Source organism: Schistocerca serialis, chromosome 2, assembly GCF_023864345.2.
Source record: "Schistocerca serialis cubense isolate TAMUIC-IGC-003099 chromosome 2, iqSchSeri2.2, whole genome shotgun sequence".
NCBI classification, from domain to species: Eukaryota; Metazoa; Arthropoda; class Insecta; order Orthoptera; family Acrididae; genus Schistocerca; species Schistocerca serialis.
Genome location: NC_064639.1, coordinates 444,605,050 through 444,625,127, shown reverse-complemented (window position 1 = coordinate 444,625,127; position 20,078 = coordinate 444,605,050). Strand labels below are relative to the sequence as shown.

The window sequence follows — 20,078 nt, the reverse complement described above, 5'->3', positions numbered from 1 at the left end:
ACTTGACGAGTAAATAAATAAATAAATAAATAAATAGACGTACCTAACTAATTAGAAGTACATTTGCATCAATGTAAAAGTCTTATGTGCTGAGGATGTCAGTGTTTGTAGCCCCTCTCGCCCCCCCCCCCTCCTTCCCCCTCATCTGCTGCTTCTTTGTGGTAGACTGGCCAGGTCTATGAGGAGCAAGGTAAAGCTCACGCCGATAGCACCCTTGTTGTAAGCTTGTGTCAGGATGCATACTCTTACATAGCCGCCACGTTTATTAATCTATTAAGTGAATTTTTTGGGGGTGTGGACTGTCAGCGATAGCTGGCCTTACACATAGTATTCTTACCGATGAACAGTTTTGGAGTTAACGACGTGAACTGGGAAGGGCTAAGAAGGGGGATGGAACGAGACCAAGAGACGTTAGTATAATCCTTCCATATCGAGAGGCCGCTATGAGACTTCGATAGTACTCTTTGCTACAAAGAGTACCATTGACTTCATAAGTTAAGACTGTACATACTGAGGGCTAAAGTCACAGGGTAGCGATATGCCTATACACAGATAGCGGTAGTCTCTCGTACTTAAGATATAAAAGGGTAGTGCATTAGCGAAGCTGTTATTTGTACTCAGGTAATTCATGCGAAAAGATGTCCGGCGGGATTGTGACCGCTCGACGGGAATTACCAGAGTTTGAACGCGCAATAGTGTTTGGGGCTAGGTGCACAGGACATTCCATTTCGGAAATCGTTAGGGAATCCAATATTGTGAGAACCTCAGTGTCAAGAGTGTGTCGAGAATACCAAATTTCACTTATTACCTCTACCCACGGACAACGCTGAGGCCGATGTCCTTCGCTTAACGACCGAGAGCAGCAGCGTTCACATAGAGTTTTCAGTGGTAACAGACAACTAACAGTGAGCGGAGCAACCGCAGAAATCATTATAGCTCGTACGACAAAGGTACCCGTACCGATGTGAGTGCCTTTGCTAACAGCACGACATCACCTGCAGTGTCTCTCCTGGACTCGTGGCCATATCGGTTGGGGCCTAGACGGCTGGAAAACCATGGCCTGGTCAGATGAGTCCCGATTTCAGCTGGGAAGAGCTGATATAGGATTTCAATGTCGCGGATTCCCCACGTGACCTTGGATTCAAGTTGTCAACAAGGCGCTGTGCAAAATGGTGATGGCACCTTAATGGTGTGGGCTGTGTTTAAATGGAATGGACTTGATAGTCTGGTCCAAGTGAACCTACCGCTGACTGGGGATGGGTATGTTCGGCTACTTGAAAAACATCTGCAGCCATTCATGGACTTCATGTTCTCAGACAACTATGGAATTTTTGTGGATGACAATGCGCTGTGTGACCGGGTCATAGTTGCTTGCGATTGGTTTGAAGAACATTATGGATAATTTGATCTAATGATATGGAGACCCAGATATTCCGACATGAATTCCATTGAACACATATGGGACATAATAGAAACGTCTGTTAGTGCAAAAAATCCTGCACCGATAACACTTTCGCAATTATGGATGGCTGTAGAGGCAGCGTGGCACAATACTACTGTAGGGGACTTCCAACGACTTGTTGAGTCCATGAGACAACGAGTTGCTGCACTACGCCGGGCAAAAAGAGGTCCGATACGATACAACGAGTTGTCCCATGACTTTTGTTCCCTCGGTGTATACTGTGTATTTAGAAGCTAGAATGGAAAAGGCAGCCGGTAGGGGTGGCAGAGAGTTTCTAGGCGCTACAGTCTGGAACCGCGCGACCGCTACGGTCGCACGTTCGAATCCTGCCTCGGGCATGGATGTGTATCATGTCCTTAGGTTAGTTAGGTTTAAGTAGTTCTAAGATCTAGGGGACTGATGACCTCAGAAGTTAAGTCCCATAGTGCTCAGAGCCATTTCAACCATGTGGAAAAGGAAACAGTGGTATTACTGACTTCCTGGCGAATTCTATTTCAGCTAGTGATAACTATGGCTCAAGCCAAGTGTACAGCTTTTGCAAGTGCAATGTTTATATACTAGTACAACTTTTTAATTATTTGCTGCATGATGTGACAGTAGTAAACTACTGCAGGTGGTCATAGACTAACAAGAAGCACAGTGCAAATGTGTGATGCTATGAGTAGACAAGCTGTACACCTGACCATGAGCGACAAACCCACTATATTATAAAAGTAAGGTTACTTATACGTATTTGGAGACAGTTATTTTACAAATGGTATAAAAACAGCAGGATGTATTGACGGCAGTACTGTTAAATAGCGGGCAATAATTTACAGAAAAAAGTAATACAAACATGTAGAATATAACTCAATTAATAAAACTATTGGGAAGTGCGTCTGGGATATTGGTAACAGGAATACTGAACAGTGTGAAGATACCAAAATGCAAGATATGAGTTGTACTCATCACATTTTACCAATAAGGTGTAGCAGGAAGTAACACTAGCGAGGAAACTGTACCAGCATTTGAATTTTTGTTTGTGAACTTGTCTTGACACTTCCACTCTTTGGCTTAGCCTGTGGCCCCTACCTTCTAGTATTTTGTTGTTGTTGTTGTTGTTACGCGTCTTTTCCGGCGGATGGGGCACTGTCGCGTCTCACAGGCAATGCTTGCAGTAGCGAGTGTGCAGGGCCAGCAGTGGTTTTGGGTCGCCTGACTAGAGGACAGCGCTTACTCGTCACCGCCCATCTCCTCCATACGTGCAAGGCCTGCCCAGAAACGAAAGTGACAGAACTGGGAGCTCCAGATGACGAAGCGTTCAGAAAATTTTTGGCCAGGGTCATTGATGAATACTAGTCAGTGCAGCCAAGAGATACGACTGTTTACGTCACGTATTTCAATACTTCCAAACTCACTCATTAAAACCTATAGTGTACGTACTTTCTCTTGATTTAAAGTCAGCCGACCGAAGTGGCCGAGCGGTTCTAGGCGCTTCAGTCTGGAACCGCGCGATCGCTACGGTCGCAGGTTCGAATCCTGCCTCGGGCATGGGTGTGTGTGATGTCCTTAGGTTAGTTAGATTTAAGTAGATCTAAGTTCTAGTGGACTGATAACCTCAGACGTTAAGTCCCATAGTGCTCAGAGCCATTTAAAGTCATGAAATTTGGCGAGAAGAAATGTTTTGCAGTACAATTAAAGGGAAAAAAATCAGAAAATTATTAATTTGTAATTGTATCACACGAAAAAATATTTCTTTTATCATTTGTTACCCAATTTTAAAATTGAAATCAAGACATTGTGGGTACTTCTTAAATCCTGGGGACCGATATCTTGTCAGTATCAGTGTCGAGAACAGCAAAAATCGTCGTGATCCTCGATTTCCGGAATTGTCTATGTACATGCTGTAAGTAGGTTTGTACGGAACAACCAGTGCGCAAGTCCTTCTCGCAGTCGGCCAATTTTTTTTTTGTCTTACTTACACTACGAATAAACCGAAAGAGTGCTCATTATACTCTATTTATTGATTTTTCATAAAGGGCTTGAAATGGGAAAGTAAAGAAAAATTTGAGATTGGAAATAAAGCCCTTCGTGCAGGAGCATAAATTTTCACTGTTAATTGACTCGTGGAGGGACAAACAAATCCACAACTATACGACGAGATCATTTATGACGAAGGACTGACATCGTGCATCATTAAAGTGACTCCCCCTAAAGTCATCTGATAAACAGTTTGATCAAAAAGCTTCAAACTTGCCCTCATGTCATCGACAGAGAAAAATAAATCGCATCCCGAGAAGACTGGATGAAAATACATTCCATTTACACAACCACACATCATCGCTGGTTTCCAGCCAAATTGTGCGATTAGTGAGTACCTTGTATGACTATAAGCCAACTTCATTTTTCTATAGAAATTTTAAAACAACCGTGTAATTGTAAAAATGCAGCGCTTATAATATGTCCAAGATGCCAAGGTGATTACAGTTTCTGCTGTTTTTCTGTTTTTGCAACGAAAACAAATTTTATATAAGAAGCTCTCGCGTCCGCCTTACAATCCCTTCCTGGAAATTCGTTTGCAGTTCCACATTTTCAACTGTCTTTCCTTTTCACGCCTTTTTTGAACTATTATTAAATATAACATTTTGAGCACTAATTCGGTTTGCTTGCAGGATAAGTAACGTGAAAACTGAACATAAAGGAAAGATTACATATCTTCCTTACATACCCGCGGCCATACTACTCTCCAATTTCCACTCTGCCCCCTTTCTACCGCACCAACCGCTGCCTGGAAAGTACGCTAACTCAAATGACTCATTCCTTGCCCAATCCGCGACAACTATGCTGTCTTTTCTAAACGCTTGGCCGACTGCAGTTCCTACTTCTTCCAGTTTCATTCCTGGTCAAGCTCTGAAAATATCATAAATTTTGACGAAATCGGTGATGACGAGTAGGCATGGTCCCCTTGTGAGTTAACTGCTGGCGAAAGTGTCTCCGGAAATGGACACGTGAAAGTTAAAGTGGAAAGTATTTAAGTAGGTGTATCGAGAGGTGCATTATTTTATAGACAAAGAGTAATAGAAAGATGTGATCTAGGTCACTCAAATGTATTTCCTTCCGTGTAAATAGCATCGTAATAAAAGTGTCATCAAATGATAGCTCTTTCTTGGTTAGACTTGACCTCTTGTATACATGTGATATTACTGATGTTTAAATAGGTTATAATTTATTGGTAATTATCAAGGTGCGTAGATCTCCTTCTACGTTGTGTTATTGTGTTGTGTCGTTAATTTAGTCTTGTGTTCACTGCCAGGTCTTTATAGGAGCGCGATATCCATGAGCGGGTCGGTGCTTTGCCCTTGGGCCTTCTCCAAGAATGCCACTGACAGGGCCCTACGGTTTGCACAGTACTTGGGATACACTGCCAAGAATTCATCTGATCTTGTAGATTTCCTCAAGACTGTTGATGCCAATATCCTTGTGAAGGACGTTCACAAAGCTCTTTCCGACGAGGTACGTTGTTATTTTTCATAATTTACATCCACAATAATTTTGAAAAGACATCTGGATAAAATCACATTGCATTGTACGCAGAAACCTTATTCGGTAATAGAAGCAGTTAAAATATACTCTGCAAATTATTCAGACAACGCCAGTGTCAATGCTTATAAATGTATTCACATAAGAAAACTAGATGACGCGTTACGGGAGATCATCCATCCAGTTTCATGCGACACTCATACAAGAAACCTATCAAATTATGCCAAATGAAAAACAAGTTCATTTAGTCTATAAAAATCAGACTTATAGTTAGTAGTCGGTAGTTACTAGTTAGTAGTTTAAGTTGGTAGTTAGTAGATCTCCATAATACTTTGATGTAGAGGTCTAATTTCTGAGCACAGAACTTCTGTCATGTTATAGTTTGGCAAAAATGTTACAGCGGTCTGTAGGTGACAAGGAATTATTTACTTATTTCCCGTTTTTAATCTTTTGTCAAAATGCGATGTATTAGGCTGAATGCAGAATGGAAAAGCATTTCATTTTTGTGTCCTTATGACATTTCTTGGCAGCCATGTTGTAGTTAGCCGAGAGACAAAATACCGTATGGTTGTAATTAATGTGCAGCTACTGAGAGATGTCTAGTGTGGGCTGCAATTATCGTATGACAGCGAAACCTGATGGATTTTCTAATGCGTTAATGCAGAACCACTTCTCTGGGAAAAAAAGTTCAAATTTTGGCCACCAGGTGTAGATCTGGGGCAGTGAATGAAAGGAAGGCGCATGTAAATGTTTCCATATGTAATGAATTATGGACATAGGCAGAAAATGCCAAACAAGTTAGAGAGGCATAATGTTGATTTTATTACTGACCACCGCTTACAGAATTTGTTCAGCATGAGCGCTGGGACGTCGACCAGATTCTGTAAAGCGCCAGATTTGCACCTGATGGCCAAAACTTGAACTATGTTATTTCCACTGTAGATCAGTTCCGCATTAGCACTTTAGCCCATCTACGAAATTTCGCTGCTATACTATAATTAAAGCCCACACTGGATCTCCGTGAATAGCTACACTTTCGTTATAACCACTCGGTACAAGCATCTTTGGCTGGTACGCTCAGACAACTGGAGTTCGGTAGCTAAGTAATAAACAATCCACTAAATTACCTTTCTTCCAAAGATTTTAGAATAAAATAATTACTTAGAGTTGCTCCTCTTCACCACATTAAGCGACAGAAATATCATTTATTTGTTGCAGTGGTGTCACTTTGTCTAGAGACCAAAGTGGTGTTATGTAGCACAATAAGACAAAGGGTTTTTAAGAAACAGTAACTGAAACTTCTGTTCTTCATAACTTGTACCAAAATATGCGAATATCTAATGATCGATCGACCACAGCTTTCAGGGCAATATACTGTTTTTCTGTCATGGGAAACACTTCAAGTAGTTGCCTACCTCTGCCTTACGTCATCGGCCACACACCCAGGGGCCCGAGATGTACAGCGCTGCTCTGCCACGGGCCGAAAGCTCAGCTCGTTCCATGGGTGTCAGAACAACTACGCTTTCGGATGGATTATCAGTAAACAGTTCCCTCTAAGACTCTGACGAGGTGGCTACTTGAATTATTCATCGCGCATTTCGGTTGTGGGCTGTGGACTAAACTTGAATCTCTGAATGATATTGCAAGGCTAGTCATTATTTGCTAAGTGACTGTCAGAGACAGTATTATCTATGTGTGAATTTTCTTATAAACTTATAGACGCAGCTCAGAATGCTGTAAAATGTGTTCATAGCTTTCTGCATTTAACGTTTTCTTAAGCGCAGTGATGGAACCGCAGGTAATGTTGTCCCGGTATTCACCATACCGAAACCTTCGCATCATAATGCCATATGATATAGCGCTATTAATCACTTCAAATCACTCGTTTCATCATGTAATGTCCAGTGGCGGAGCTCTTTACGCCACCTCAATCGTCGCTTAGCTTTGACTGCATAAATATGTAGCTTATGAGAAGCTAGTCGACCACTGCACTGCATTCTTTTTAAGTCCGTAAGCACAGTCAACGTTCTGGTTGGACTGCTGGTAGCACTTTTGAACCTCCGAGTGATTTCGTCCGCTAATTTCATGCGATTTTTTCAACCACCCTCCACAATACTCAACAGTCGCTATCTTTCAGTAAATGTGGTGTGCCTGATTCTTGTTTAGCTGTTGTTGTTCTTAAATATTTCCACTTCATAATCACAGAAGTCGACTAGGATAGCTCTAGACGAGTTGAAATATCGCTGATGGATTTGTTAATCAGGTGATATCTAGAGTCTAGCCCGCCTTCGAAGTCGCTGAACTCTCTTGACCGACGCTTTGTACTGTTACTGTTTCCCGCCTGATTTTATACTGGCGGGTCCGGTTCTCTTCAGTTCTAGTGGTCAATTCTGCATTACATAGGGCGTGTCTGGCTAATTTTTATCACATAGTGTAGGCTGCACGTCATTCCGCAAACTGTTCAGTGCAAAATAAGCACAGATTGCGAACATATGTACGCAGCACTGAGAATCCATTGGTGACGTATTTTTGCCATGAAACCTTTCCTTCCGGAGTATAGCCGCTGAATACTTTCCACGAAACTTGTGTGACAGTTGTAGAGGAGGATTAAAAACTATTGTTTTCCTTCGCGAAATAGTTCGCTATGTGGTGCGCGATACTGATCGTGTTCCTCCGTCAAGCCAGGATGGAAAATGAGCGGGAAGTCTCTCCAGTACATTGCAACTACAGTAAAGTGAAGCTGTATTTTTTTAGTGAAGCACCTATACTTGAGCATATATCGAGAAAGTCATCAACTTTATTTTGTTACATATAGGCTACAAACTAACGATAGATCATCATTCGAGAACCGAAATAAAAATTGTTACACGCTTTAACTATTTTTGTTTTAAGTGGTAAAGCTAACGGCGCAACTGGTGATCCTCTCCGAAATATTCCCAACTGCAGCTCCTGTGCCTCACTCCAAAATCCTATAGCTCTAGAAAGGCCTGTATCTAATACAAACCAAAAATATTTAAAAAAATGAAAGCAGGAACTCCTTGTAAAGAAAAATTGCATTTTCTGTCGAGCGGAATACGGCAAGGCCCATAACGCGATTTCCCAGAAACTACACTAAGTGGAAGAGGAGCAAAAATAAGGGAACACGTGTCTCTGATTATGCGTAGATGTTCGACCGTTTCTGTGGAAATGGCCGTCAAAGTTTTCGAAGCACTTTAGGTGAATTTTTAGCACGTGGCCTGGTCAGCCGAAGCGCTGGAACAGTGGTTAGTGTTGCAGCATCATTTTTTCGTTCCATGTTCGAAACACAACTTTTCATTTATCTACTCATGTTGGCAGAAGGCTTTACGTCTACATATACATCTACATATACTGACCAGACAAAGTTGTGAGCCGGCCGGCGTGGACGAGCGGTTCTAGGCGCTACAGTTTGGAAACGCGCGACCGCTACGGTCACAGGTTCGAATCCTGCCTCGGGCTTGGATGTGTGTGATGTCCTTAGGTTAGTTAGGTTTAAGTAGTTCTAAGTTCTAGGCGACTGATGATCTCAGCAGTTAAGTCCCATAGTGCTCACAGCCATTTGAACTGTTTTGAACAAAGTTATGAGATACCTCCTAATATTGTGTTGGATGTCCTTTTTCCCTGCGTAATATAGCAACTCGACGTGGCATTGGCTCAACATGTCGTCGGAAATCCCCTGCAGAAATGTTGAGCCGTGCTGTCTCTGTAAAGGTCCGTAATTGCGGAAGTCTTGCCGGTACATCATTTTGTGCAACTACTGTCCTCTATATTACGTCCCATGAATGTTCGCTGGAATTCATGTCGGCGATCTGCATTGCCAAACCATCGCCGGCACGGTAACTCAGCGTGTTTGGTCAGAGGGCTAGCTGCCCTCTGTAATAAAAAAAACTGAGTTAATGGATTAACAACGAACTGAAATGGGTGTCTTTCGACGTCCGTCCCGAGCAGATACAACGAACAAAAACGAACAAAATGAGATAAAAAAAAAACCATTCGCTCGACATGTGCAGGATGTTCCTCAAACCAATCGCGAACAATAGTGACCCAGTGACATGGCGCATTGTCATCCATCAAAGTTCCACCGTTGTTTGGGAACCTGAAGTCCATGAATAGACATTTCCAGTGAACGATTGTTTCAATTGGACCAGAGGCTCCAGACCATTCCATGTAAACACAGCCGACACCATTACGGAGCCACCATCAGCTTGCAAGTGCCTTGTTGACAACTTGTGTCCATGGCGCCCACTCTAACACTACCGTCAGCTCTTCCCGACTGAAATCGGAACTCATCTCACCCAGGCCACGGTTTTCCAGTCGTCTCTGGTCCAACCGATATGGTTACGAACCCAGGAGAGGTGCTGCAGGCTACGTCGATCTGTTAGCAAAGGTACTCGCGTCGATCGTCTGTTGCCATAGCCCATTAACGCCAAATTTCGGTGCATTGCCCTAACGGATACGTTCGTCGTACGTCCTACATGGATTTTTGCGGTTATTTCACGCAGTGTTGCTTGCCTGTTAGCATTAACAACTCTAGGCAAACGCCAGTGCTGTCTGTCGTTAAGTGAAGGTCGTCGACCACAGCATTGTCCGTGGTGAGAGATGATTCCTGAAATTTGGTATTCTTAGTACACTCCTGACACTGTGGATCGTGGAGTATTGAATTCCCTATGATTTCCGAAGTGGAATGTTCCATGCGTCTAACTCCAACTACCATTCAGCGTTCAAAGCCTGTTAATTGCCATCGTGCGGTCATAATCACGTCGAACACCTGTTCACATGAATCACTTGAGTACAAATGACAGCTCCGCCAATGCACTGCCCCTTTATACCTTGTGTACGCGATACTACCGCCATCTGTGTATGTGCGTGCAGTTATCCCGCGACTTTTGTGACCTCAGTGTACACATTCCGTAACCCACTGCACGATGTGTGTTGCAGGGTGGTCTGTACCACTATTACTCATTTCCTTTCCTGTTACACTCGCAGACAGTGCGAGGGAAAAACATGCTCTATATGCCTCCGTATGTGCCCTGATTTCTGATATCTTGCCTTCGTGATCCTTAGGTGTAATGTATGTAGGCGACAGTAGAAACGTTCTGCGGTCAACTTCAAATGCCGGTTCTGTAATTGTTCCCAGTATTGTTCCTCAAAAAGAACTTCGCCTTCCATCCAGGGGAGGTCACTGCACGAATGATTCTTATCAAGTTAGGGGATACAAGGTGTTGTATTAATTGTAAAATTACTACTAAGTTTCACAATAATTGCTATGTAATACTGTACACGTGTGTGGCATCCTCAGGGTCATAATCTTTTTAAATTCCCATATTCTTCTACTTAATTCTGATATAAATTCTTAGTTCTTATATTTTATTCTTAAGTTTATTTTTTACGAAGATTTGGTGCATTCCCTTGGGCGGATAGAAACAATCGAAACATAGAAACTCGGAACACAATAAGCACCGCGCGAAGGCAGATTTGCCACAGCGTCATTTCTTTGTGTGAACCTCACTCGGGAAAATAAAGAGTCGTTAACCCTTTACGGACAGCAACCGTACCAGTACGGTGGCGGTCATATTGTAGCGCCAGCATACGATCGTACGGATGCGTTTTCGCTTTTCTGTCATGTGTAATCTGCCGCCGCATCGGTACGATTGCCCTTTCTCTGACTGAATGGTGCTGAAATCTATTGTGGAAATCTGGATCTACTTGCGTTTTCACGAGCCCTTGTACACATTCTATTTATGGGACCCAAATTCGATACTTTCACTTGTGTTTCATGTTTGTGAGAATGGAGAATGTGAGAAAGGATTGAGTGACAATGAAATTAGAGAATTACTGTATAATGTAGACTCAGCTGCGGAATGTGGTTGTGATTTCGAAGACCACGAAGCCTGCGAGGAATTACCAAGTGAAAGTGAAGATTCATCGAGTGACGTTGAAATTATTGACGAACTAGAAGTAGTACAAAATAGTGAATGAAGGATGTCAAGGATCTTCCACGTGAATACAGCAGACAGGTACAAGTGCAGACGAGATGTATCAGTTTTTAGCAGTCTGAATGCTGATGGATCGCGTAAAAAAGAATATAATGAACGGCTATTGGTCTACAGACCCATTGACTGAAACACCTTTATTTTTGAATGTAATGCTTGCGTACAGACTTCGAATGCTACATGTCAGTCATGCAAGCGTTTTGGGAGATAGTGAGAGGGAGAATAGGGTTTATAAAATAAAATATATTCCGAATTTTTCGACAGTGAAATTACAGTTCTATACCCATTCAAAGATTAGTGCATTAACGAATCTCTAATTGTGTGGAAAGGTAGACTTGTTTTCAAACAATTTATACCAAGCAAGAGGTACAGATTTGAAATAAAGCTGTTTATATTGTGTGATGTTGAAATTAGATTTATTTTAGAAATTATAGCGCACACAGGAAGAGGAACATAAATTGAAGGTTCTTGTGATCTTGGTGATTTTGCGCTGTTGTAACTGCTCTTTTAAAACGTTATCTCGATAAGAAAATTTTACGCTTCCATATAATACTTATCAACTAATAAAATAAAATGAGTTGATGAGAAAATAGCAAGCCAATAGTTTTTTTCTTTTTTTTTTTTTAACCAATGTAATTCAACCATCACGAAGTAACTCAGTCCAGAGAAGTAGGCAAATGAACAAAAACAATGTCTTCAAAAGGTTAACACTGCTAAAGATTTCATGCGTTGGTAATAATTTCGCGACAAACCACGCACATAAAGGAGCACGTTTCCGAAAACTGGCGCTTGCAATTGATTATGAATCAAGATACATAACAGAAATTTGATCGAAAACAATTTCTAACAATTTTTACATTCATTTTTTTAATTTATTCGCCAGACAAACAGTTAGTAGACGAATAGGGACAACGTTATTTCAGTACACACTGAAATATTATACAGAAATGAGTAGATAAATGAAAAACAAAAGTAAAAATAAAAATCAGGCTTCGAATACGGGAATTGAAGGTATGAAGGCCCGACGATAGCCACCGACCCACCGCCTCGGCTGGACTGTTAACTCATTAACAGGCACACAAATTACTTCGACAACTTCGCATTCTCAGAAACGGTCGGATATCTACAAATAAGCCGAGACACGTGTTCACTTTCTTTGACCCGCACGTCACTTGCCATGTTCTCTTCGTGAGTTACAAAATACAGGAAGTGGTCTCCAGTCGAGAAACTCAGTCACTCTGGTCAGCGCTCATTTCGTTCCAGAAACCGTTCCTATGTTGTTGCTTTCCGACCGTTCCGCCTACTGTACTATCGATGGTAGCGCTTGTGAAAATGTGGCTCTTCATTTTGTCTGGGAAGCGGATAGTAGACGGTCGTTCATAAATTCTCAGGTGTCAATTAAAAAATGTTCAATAAAACTTCCTGATCATATCAAACCTTTAACCGCCCGAAAACAATCAGCCGACCTGGTGCGGTTGACTCACAAAGGGCAGCTCTTGCTATTTCCACTGAGCGATAAGCGTCCGCCCAGTGACGTCTGAAAACCTCAGTACGCAGTCGTTGCCTCACAGTTATCCGCTCTGCCACAAATAAATCTTTGCAGTTACTGCATACTTGGTTCCATTATAACACCAGATTTTCCTTAAACAGATTTTACTCATAATAATAAATCATCTGCACGATTTTAATACCTCAAAACCACAGGAATTATTAGAGAAATAAAAATTTAAGTTCAAGCGAGAAATTACGGTACACTCACAAATGAACAGGAGTCAGTCAAGACGATGGAATATCTTCAGTACTCTGCAACTATATCTAAGGAAAAGTAATCCAAGAGTGGAGCAAACTTAACTCGGTACTAAAAACTGACTAACTAAAGAAAGTTGAAAAAGCTAATGTCAAGCTAGACTTCGTAACTTTCACAGACAACCTTACAGTACTGCGTTACGGTATCCGAATAACACAAAAGGAATGGAAATTCTTAAAGGAACTACATGAAAAATATGTCTCCCAACATCATTTGAAAATAAAAATAGGTCCTGTGTAACGTTATCTGACCCCAAAAATTATAAAAACTAAATACGGGAAAATCGAGTGTTTCAATTCTAATAATTATGTAAAAACATTCAACATGAATGTGAAATTCGTTGCCACAAAAGTGACACATTCTTCAGACTTCCAGAAGACATATTCAGTCAAAAAATTCATCTGCGCCACTACAACACTGTCATCAAACCAAACTGTCCTTAGTGGGCTGAGAGATTGTCTTTGAACGGAAAGAGAGTCATTAAAGAAATCCGAAAGAGAGAAAGCCAAGTAAATTAATTAATTTTGGGTAAAAAGTACCCTGAAGAAGGGATATACAGGTTAATACCAAATAAAGGAATTCAAAATAAGGAAAACATTCTTTCAAATTTTAAAATTACGCAGGCGTTTTATAAGAATCGAAAAAACCAGATTAACCAGAAAAGTTGTCAGTGTCTACGAAACTTCCAGTAATGCTGAAACTGAAACTATAAAATGGTTCGCATCAGTAAAGGAAGGCATGAGAGGTGCAGGGATAACACAATAGGAAATACAAAAAGGAAAAAGAGTAAGCGAAAATTGGCGACTGAACAGTTAGCCTCGCAGATAAACCAAGACGAGTGGAAACCACTTGACCCGAGTATGGGGAAAGAGTTCATTCTGAGACAATGAAAGCAACAGCGTCTGAAAGACAGGCTAAAAGAATATTCTTTCTTTCAGGTTCCGCTATGCCGGCACCGAAATTAAGAAACCGCCCTAACATTTGACGGTAATTCCGCAATACTGATATTTGTCGAGATAAAATCTGATATTGACAGGAAGCTGCAGTTAAAAAAAAAAGAGGCCTCCACTACGGTTTAAGCTACACACATATTTTCAGAAGCGCAGCTGATAGTCCAGTTTCTTAAAGACGAATTTTTGGAATTCTGAAATTTTATCTGCTACTGGCGGAAAATAAAATTGTGATATAAGAATAAGATAACGAAGGACAATTAACGTACAAGGTGAGTCCGTGATTATGTTACAAACTGTCATAGATGGTGGAGAAGGGCTAATGTGTCAATCTGAGGTAATGGGCTCTTGTACGGAAAGTTATAAGTGAACATTATTCTAATACCATTGAGAGTGGAGTGCATATATCGGTACTGCTGTTGCTAACATTGTAGGATAGCTAACTCTCATAACTGTAGCATGGACCAAAACAAGAAAAAAATGCGTGGTAAAGCTATGAGCAATTGTTCATCTTCGATCCTGTGAAACACATCTGTTCTACCGCAAGCTCTTTGGTTTCAATATTTTTGAAGGAGTAATTATGGACAAAAATAAAAAAATGTAATAAGCATGGGCCCTAAAATGAACAGCTTGAGAGAAAAGAATACTTTTCAATACAGGAGATGTGTCACAGCTTAATGAAGATGAAGGATGTGCTAATGGTTTTGAAGGTATATATTTTAGAGCCATATTTGAAGCACTTTTCTTATTTTAGTCCATAATACCTTCTTCAAAGATAATGAAACCAAAGAGCTTACATTAGAAGAGAAGTGTTTTATATTCTCAAAGATGAACAAGTGCTCATAGCTCTTGAGATTTGCATTTTAGAGCTTATGTTTATAACAGACTATTTTTTTTTATTAGGTCCATACTAACACCTCTGAAAGTTGCACACGCAAAATTTTAGGAACAACAGTACCGGTGCATGTATTCCACTGACAGAGGTATCAGAACTGTTCCACTTATAGCTGTCGACTCGGTCTTTTCTGAACCAGGGTCTCTTAGCTCAGACTGATACATTTACCCTTCTCTATCAGCCCTGAAAGTCTGCTACTACATCTCATAATCACCCTTTATAAATTCCGTATCATTCTACACCGTCTCGGAATTATATACAGAGTGTAACGGGTAATGTGCATAAATTTTTGTTAATGACTGTGGACATTGTATAACATCAGTATTTACTTCATACAGACTCATACTCAGAGTTATTAGGGGTAGTATGTTTTTAGGTTGGTTAGTACCTCCAAGTACATATGGCAAGAGCAAACTGTTAATGTCTAATTCCCACTGGGCAGCACGTCAGGTGTTGAAGCGTGGACACTTCGACTCAGTTAGTGTATACTTCGGCGTAGTCCATTTAGTGGTGTAGTTACGACTGTGCAGAAAACATCAGGTTGTAAATTATGTGACATGTTCGTGGGAACACTGTTTGACTTAGAGAAAGAAACAACCAAGACACTCGTGTGTGTACATATTAAGGTACCACATGTAAAATATGTGAGCTTATAGCCGTTACACCCTGCATATATTTTCTGATACTGCTGCTCGCTTTATTCGTTATGAGTTATACTTTGTTTCCTGGTGTGTGATAGGACGCACTGAGTCTGACCACCTGTGTGTGGGCGCCCAGTGTTGAACCGGAGCACGAGTCAGCGTTCCTGGTGGAGGATCCGCACTTAATGGTGCAGGAGGGTCGATACAATTTCGTCCCGTACGTAACTGGATCGACTGATCTCGAACAACTTTCTCAGACACAGCGTAAGTACTTACAGACATCCTCAATGTTCATACAAGGAGAATATAGTTGTAAGTGTATAGGGTTTCCGAGCCAGAGTAATTTTCAGTATAATTCTTCTGGCTTCTAGCCTGTGTCATATTTTCAAAGAAATCAACGTTTGGTCTCTTTGGCAAGTGCCCTTTATCAGACCACATAACGCTGCTGGAATATGCCCCTTGTGCCTTCTCTTTGTTCAATCAATATCATAGATCTGTATTAAAATCTGATAAGACTTATCAATTATTTCTTAAAAAAAGAGATACTAAATTCTTTTACAATGTCTTCTGCGTCTTCAGAGAAAAAGAAACTGTTTCAGAATTCATACCTTGTTGTACCACTGTAAAATATAAATGAGTATTCGAATTGGAGACAATGAAAATATACCTTCTCTATCAAGTAAGATTCTACACTATACTATATTCATTTCTACGTAAGACAATCCACACAGTTGAGGATGTCTACAGATTCAAGAACTGACAGAATCATAACGAATGAAAATGATATGAGAAACCCCTGGATCACTATATTTATTAATGATAACCGCTTTCGGTCTCACTAGCAGATAATCTTCAGATCTAAACGAGAAATGGAAGAATGAATTGCGACAATATAAAAATCATATTAGTGTAAGACAACAAATAATACTGTTATATCTAAAACACCGTCGCTCCATGTCCGTATACAGGATCGTCAATGAAATTCAACACATAGCAATTGAAAGCGCATTTATTACTCACACCATTGTAAATTCAGAACAGATCTGACCTCCACTGCATAGAGTGCAGCTATTTATACAAATATCGAATAGTCCGGATAGCTGTTCCAGAGCTGAAAAAATGGGATAAACATAAAATAGTTCAAATGGCTCTGAGCACTATGGAACTTAACATCAGAGGTCATCAGTCCCCTAGAACTTAGAACTACTTAAACCTAACTAACCTAAGGACATCACACACATCCATGCCGGAGGCAGGATTCGAACCTGCGACCGTAGCGTTCGCGCGGTTCCAGACTGAAGCGCCTAGAACCGCTCGGCCACACCGGCCGGCGGGATGAACATAACTTTTGGATTCTGACATACTCTATTGAGCAATAGCTGGGGACTGGCTATGTCGCCAAATTATACTTTTATCATTCAAAAATCAAGTACACAACAAAGTATCATTACATCTTCAATCGTTTACACACAAAGAATTGAAAAGTCCGACAGGTATCGAAAACAAAGTTGAAAGAATAATTCATTCCGTCAACCGAGCTGCTTTTCACTAGACTGTGAAAGCTTAAATTACGTGTTTGCCGATGTGATGTTTACGTGTATGCCCTCTGTGAGCGTTCATCGCTGCCTGACATCTGCATGGCATATTCCATGTAAGTCTACGAAGGTCACCGTGTGGCATCCGTTCCCGTTCTTCAATGAGAGCCCATGAGAGCTCTTGGAGAGTCTGTGGTTGAACAGGACGACCACGAACACGTCTGTTAAGCATGTCCCATATATACACGATTTGGCTTAGTTCGGGACTCACCACCGGCCATTCCATTATTCCATCGACAGGCCTCCCAAGACCTCCCTGCTTCCGCTCGCATTAGAAAGAATTCAGCGCCACCGCCGTATGCAGCAGTCACCTCATGGTCCAACAGCATCTGTTCGATGTACTGCCTAATTGTAAGGAGACCATGGACAACGGCAAGATCCGTATGGCTATCGAAACTGAAGCCTCCCAACAACATCACGAAAGCTTGGAAATCTGTCGACTTTCTGGACAACACTTGGCAGGTACCGCTCACCACCGGCCTCCGCATCAAAAACATGACCATCACCTTGCATCGGAAGATATCTGGACTCGTCTGTGAATACTACGTTTCGCCAGTGACGAAGTTACCAGTTGACAGGGGAACGGCAAAAATGAAGGCTAACTGCAAGATGTAACAACAGTGTCAAGCGGGGTAGTCGAACAGGACGTCCGGTTCCTCAGATCCTTTCTTGTAACCTGTTCATTAGAGTCTGATCGGACACAGCGGCGGCAGTAGCCTTTCTTAGATCGTCTTGCAGTGCTCTGGCGGAACCCATAGGTCACCACAGCGCGGAGATGACTGGATATCGGCCTTCACGTGGGGCTGTAAGGCGTCGGCGACCGTGTCCAACTCGCCTGTGTCCCTGTATCTGAACCAACGTGACCGAAAGTCAATCCTTTTTGGATCGAAAAGACCACCCTTGCATTTAGATGTCAGACTGTATGTGCTTGGTTGAATGAAAAGGACTCAAATGATAGCTGCTACATGTGTACCTCACTAGAAAGCACTGGGACACTGGTACTTAACTTCCTTCTGAAGAGTAACCTCACAGTGCAATGCATAACACAGCCAATAACCGGAGAATTATTTTAATTGTTACCCACGTGGAAAGTGAAGATATCAAGCTATGCTATCTAATCTATCAAGATATATTTAACGTCCCAGACATTGATTTACGTATTCCGATAACTCCTCTGAACAGTATATTTATACAGACATCGAATAGTTCAGAATGTACAAACATTACAAATACATTGCCGGAAAAAATCAGCACATTAATTAAGAGGTTCCAGTTCACTCAGGATTGATTGTTACAACAGTACATATGGAGGAAATGTGCCGCCCAGAGTGGCCGAGCGGTTCTAGGCGCTACAGTCTGGAACCGCGCGACCGCTACGGTCGCAGTTTGGAATCCTGCCTCGGGCATGGATGTTTGTGATGTCCTTAGGTTAGTTAGGTTTAAGTAGTTCTCAGTTCTAGGGGACTGATGACCTCAGAAGTTAAGTTCCATAGTGCTCGGAGCCATTTGAACCATTTTGAGTAAATGAAATGATTACATTTAGAGATCAATAGCACAAGTGGCTCTGAGGTACCATGTATCGACCCAAACTGAAACACCCATATTAGTACGTGGTGTGGCCGCCACTGGCGGCTGTGCAAGCTCTGATTCTGGCATCAAGCCGACAGGTGGCGAATACTGTCCTGTGATACGTTATGCTACGTCTGCTCGACCTGTTCACGTTGTTCTGTAAGACTTATTGGCTGACGAGTCGCACGATTCACTTCTCGTCCCATCATATCACACACGTGTTCGGCTGGAGACAAGTCCGGAGATCGTGCTGGTCAGGGAAGTTGCTGCACGTCTTGCAGAGCACGTTAAGTTTCACGGGTAGTGTGTGAGCGAGTAATATCCGTTGGAACAACACATTACTTACCTGTAGCAAGAACGGCGAAAGAACGGGTCTAACAACATTCTGCACGTACCGAGCGCTGGTTAGTGTTTCCTCCAGAAACACCACAGGTGGAGGAGGTTTGTGGCTTATCACACCCCTGACCATAAGGACTAGAGTGGCGCCAGTGTGTCTTGAATGAATGCACTCTACGCGACAGCGCTCACCAGGTCACATTGTAGACGCAAACGACCATGACCTGCGTGCATGCAGAATCTGTTTCTTTCGCTGAAGACAACGGCACTCCATTCGATCTTCCAACTGATCCTCTCAAGGCAGCAGTCGAGCCGTGCACTTCAATTTTGTGGCGTGAGTGGAAGACAGGCTAGAGGTGTGCTTGTCCGAAGTTCCACAGCTAATAGCCAGTTCGCAACAGTTCGTGTTGACACATCTGCGCTCACAAGTCCTCTTATCTCTACTGTGATAGCGATACGATTGCCACTACTGCGCATACGATCCTGGCAGGCGTCTGTGCCGAGTGGACGTCCAGAACCTCGTCTACAGCTCTCAAAATGTTCACATGACCATTGATACCATTATCGTTGCACACCTGATCCAGCGCGTCCAACGTGTGTGGTAATTGTGCAAAAGCACCTTCCCGCCTCCCGGAAGGCCGCTATTTGACCCCTTTCAATCAATTGCAGGGTTGCCTGCTTGTTTCACACGTTTGCACCACTCTGCGTTTTCTAGCTGTGAGCATGCCCTGTTAAAGGTGCTCTGTTAGCTATGTCACTGCGCTATCAGTTGGCAGATGCAGTTGAAACCATTGTCAGTGTATCTATTGTCCTTCAGATGGAATACGCCGTCATCGGATCAAAATCGACGTCGTGTTTCTAGGCACACTAATTTTTTTCCGGCACTGTGTTGTATTTGTCAACAAGACACAACGTGTGTGCTGCAGTTAGCGGCATTGATCTCTGTCATGGAGAAAAAACGACCTGCTGTTTCAAAAGTTCTCATTGGAGCCCACTACAGCATCCTAGATATAGATCTTGTTAGTAGTTTGACTTTTGGTAGCGCTGGCTGATCCTCTTCACTAGAGGACCGAAGGTAGTCCCTCCCGTCGAAGCTTCACAGTCGTCGAGTAGGTCTTCAGTTTCCTCGCATCTTTTATCGCCTGTCGGGTACCTCTGGATTGTAGATGGCCTTTCTACGGAGGACGTGAACGATTTCCTTGTGCTTTTGTCTTCTTGATGAAGGGCTTTAATCCCCGACTTTATACATAAGCGATCTCTGACAGGCGACGAAGATACAAAACGGGCCAAACT

At 42.1% G+C, this 20,078-nt stretch overlaps 1 protein-coding gene across 3 annotated transcripts in view; it reads left to right on the top strand.

Annotated features, from left to right (window-relative positions):
• LOC126457325 (esterase FE4-like) overlaps nt 1-20,078 on the top strand; it is a 112,316-nt gene that overhangs the window by 56,418 nt on the left and 35,820 nt on the right. For all 3 annotated transcript variants that reach the window (XM_050093521.1, XM_050093523.1, XM_050093522.1), the window contains exons 7-8: nt 4,755-4,954; nt 15,384-15,549. In XM_050093521.1, coding sequence (XP_049949478.1) covers nt 4,755-4,954; nt 15,384-15,549 — 366 coding nt within the window. The remainder of the gene's footprint in view (nt 1-4,754; nt 4,955-15,383; nt 15,550-20,078) is intronic.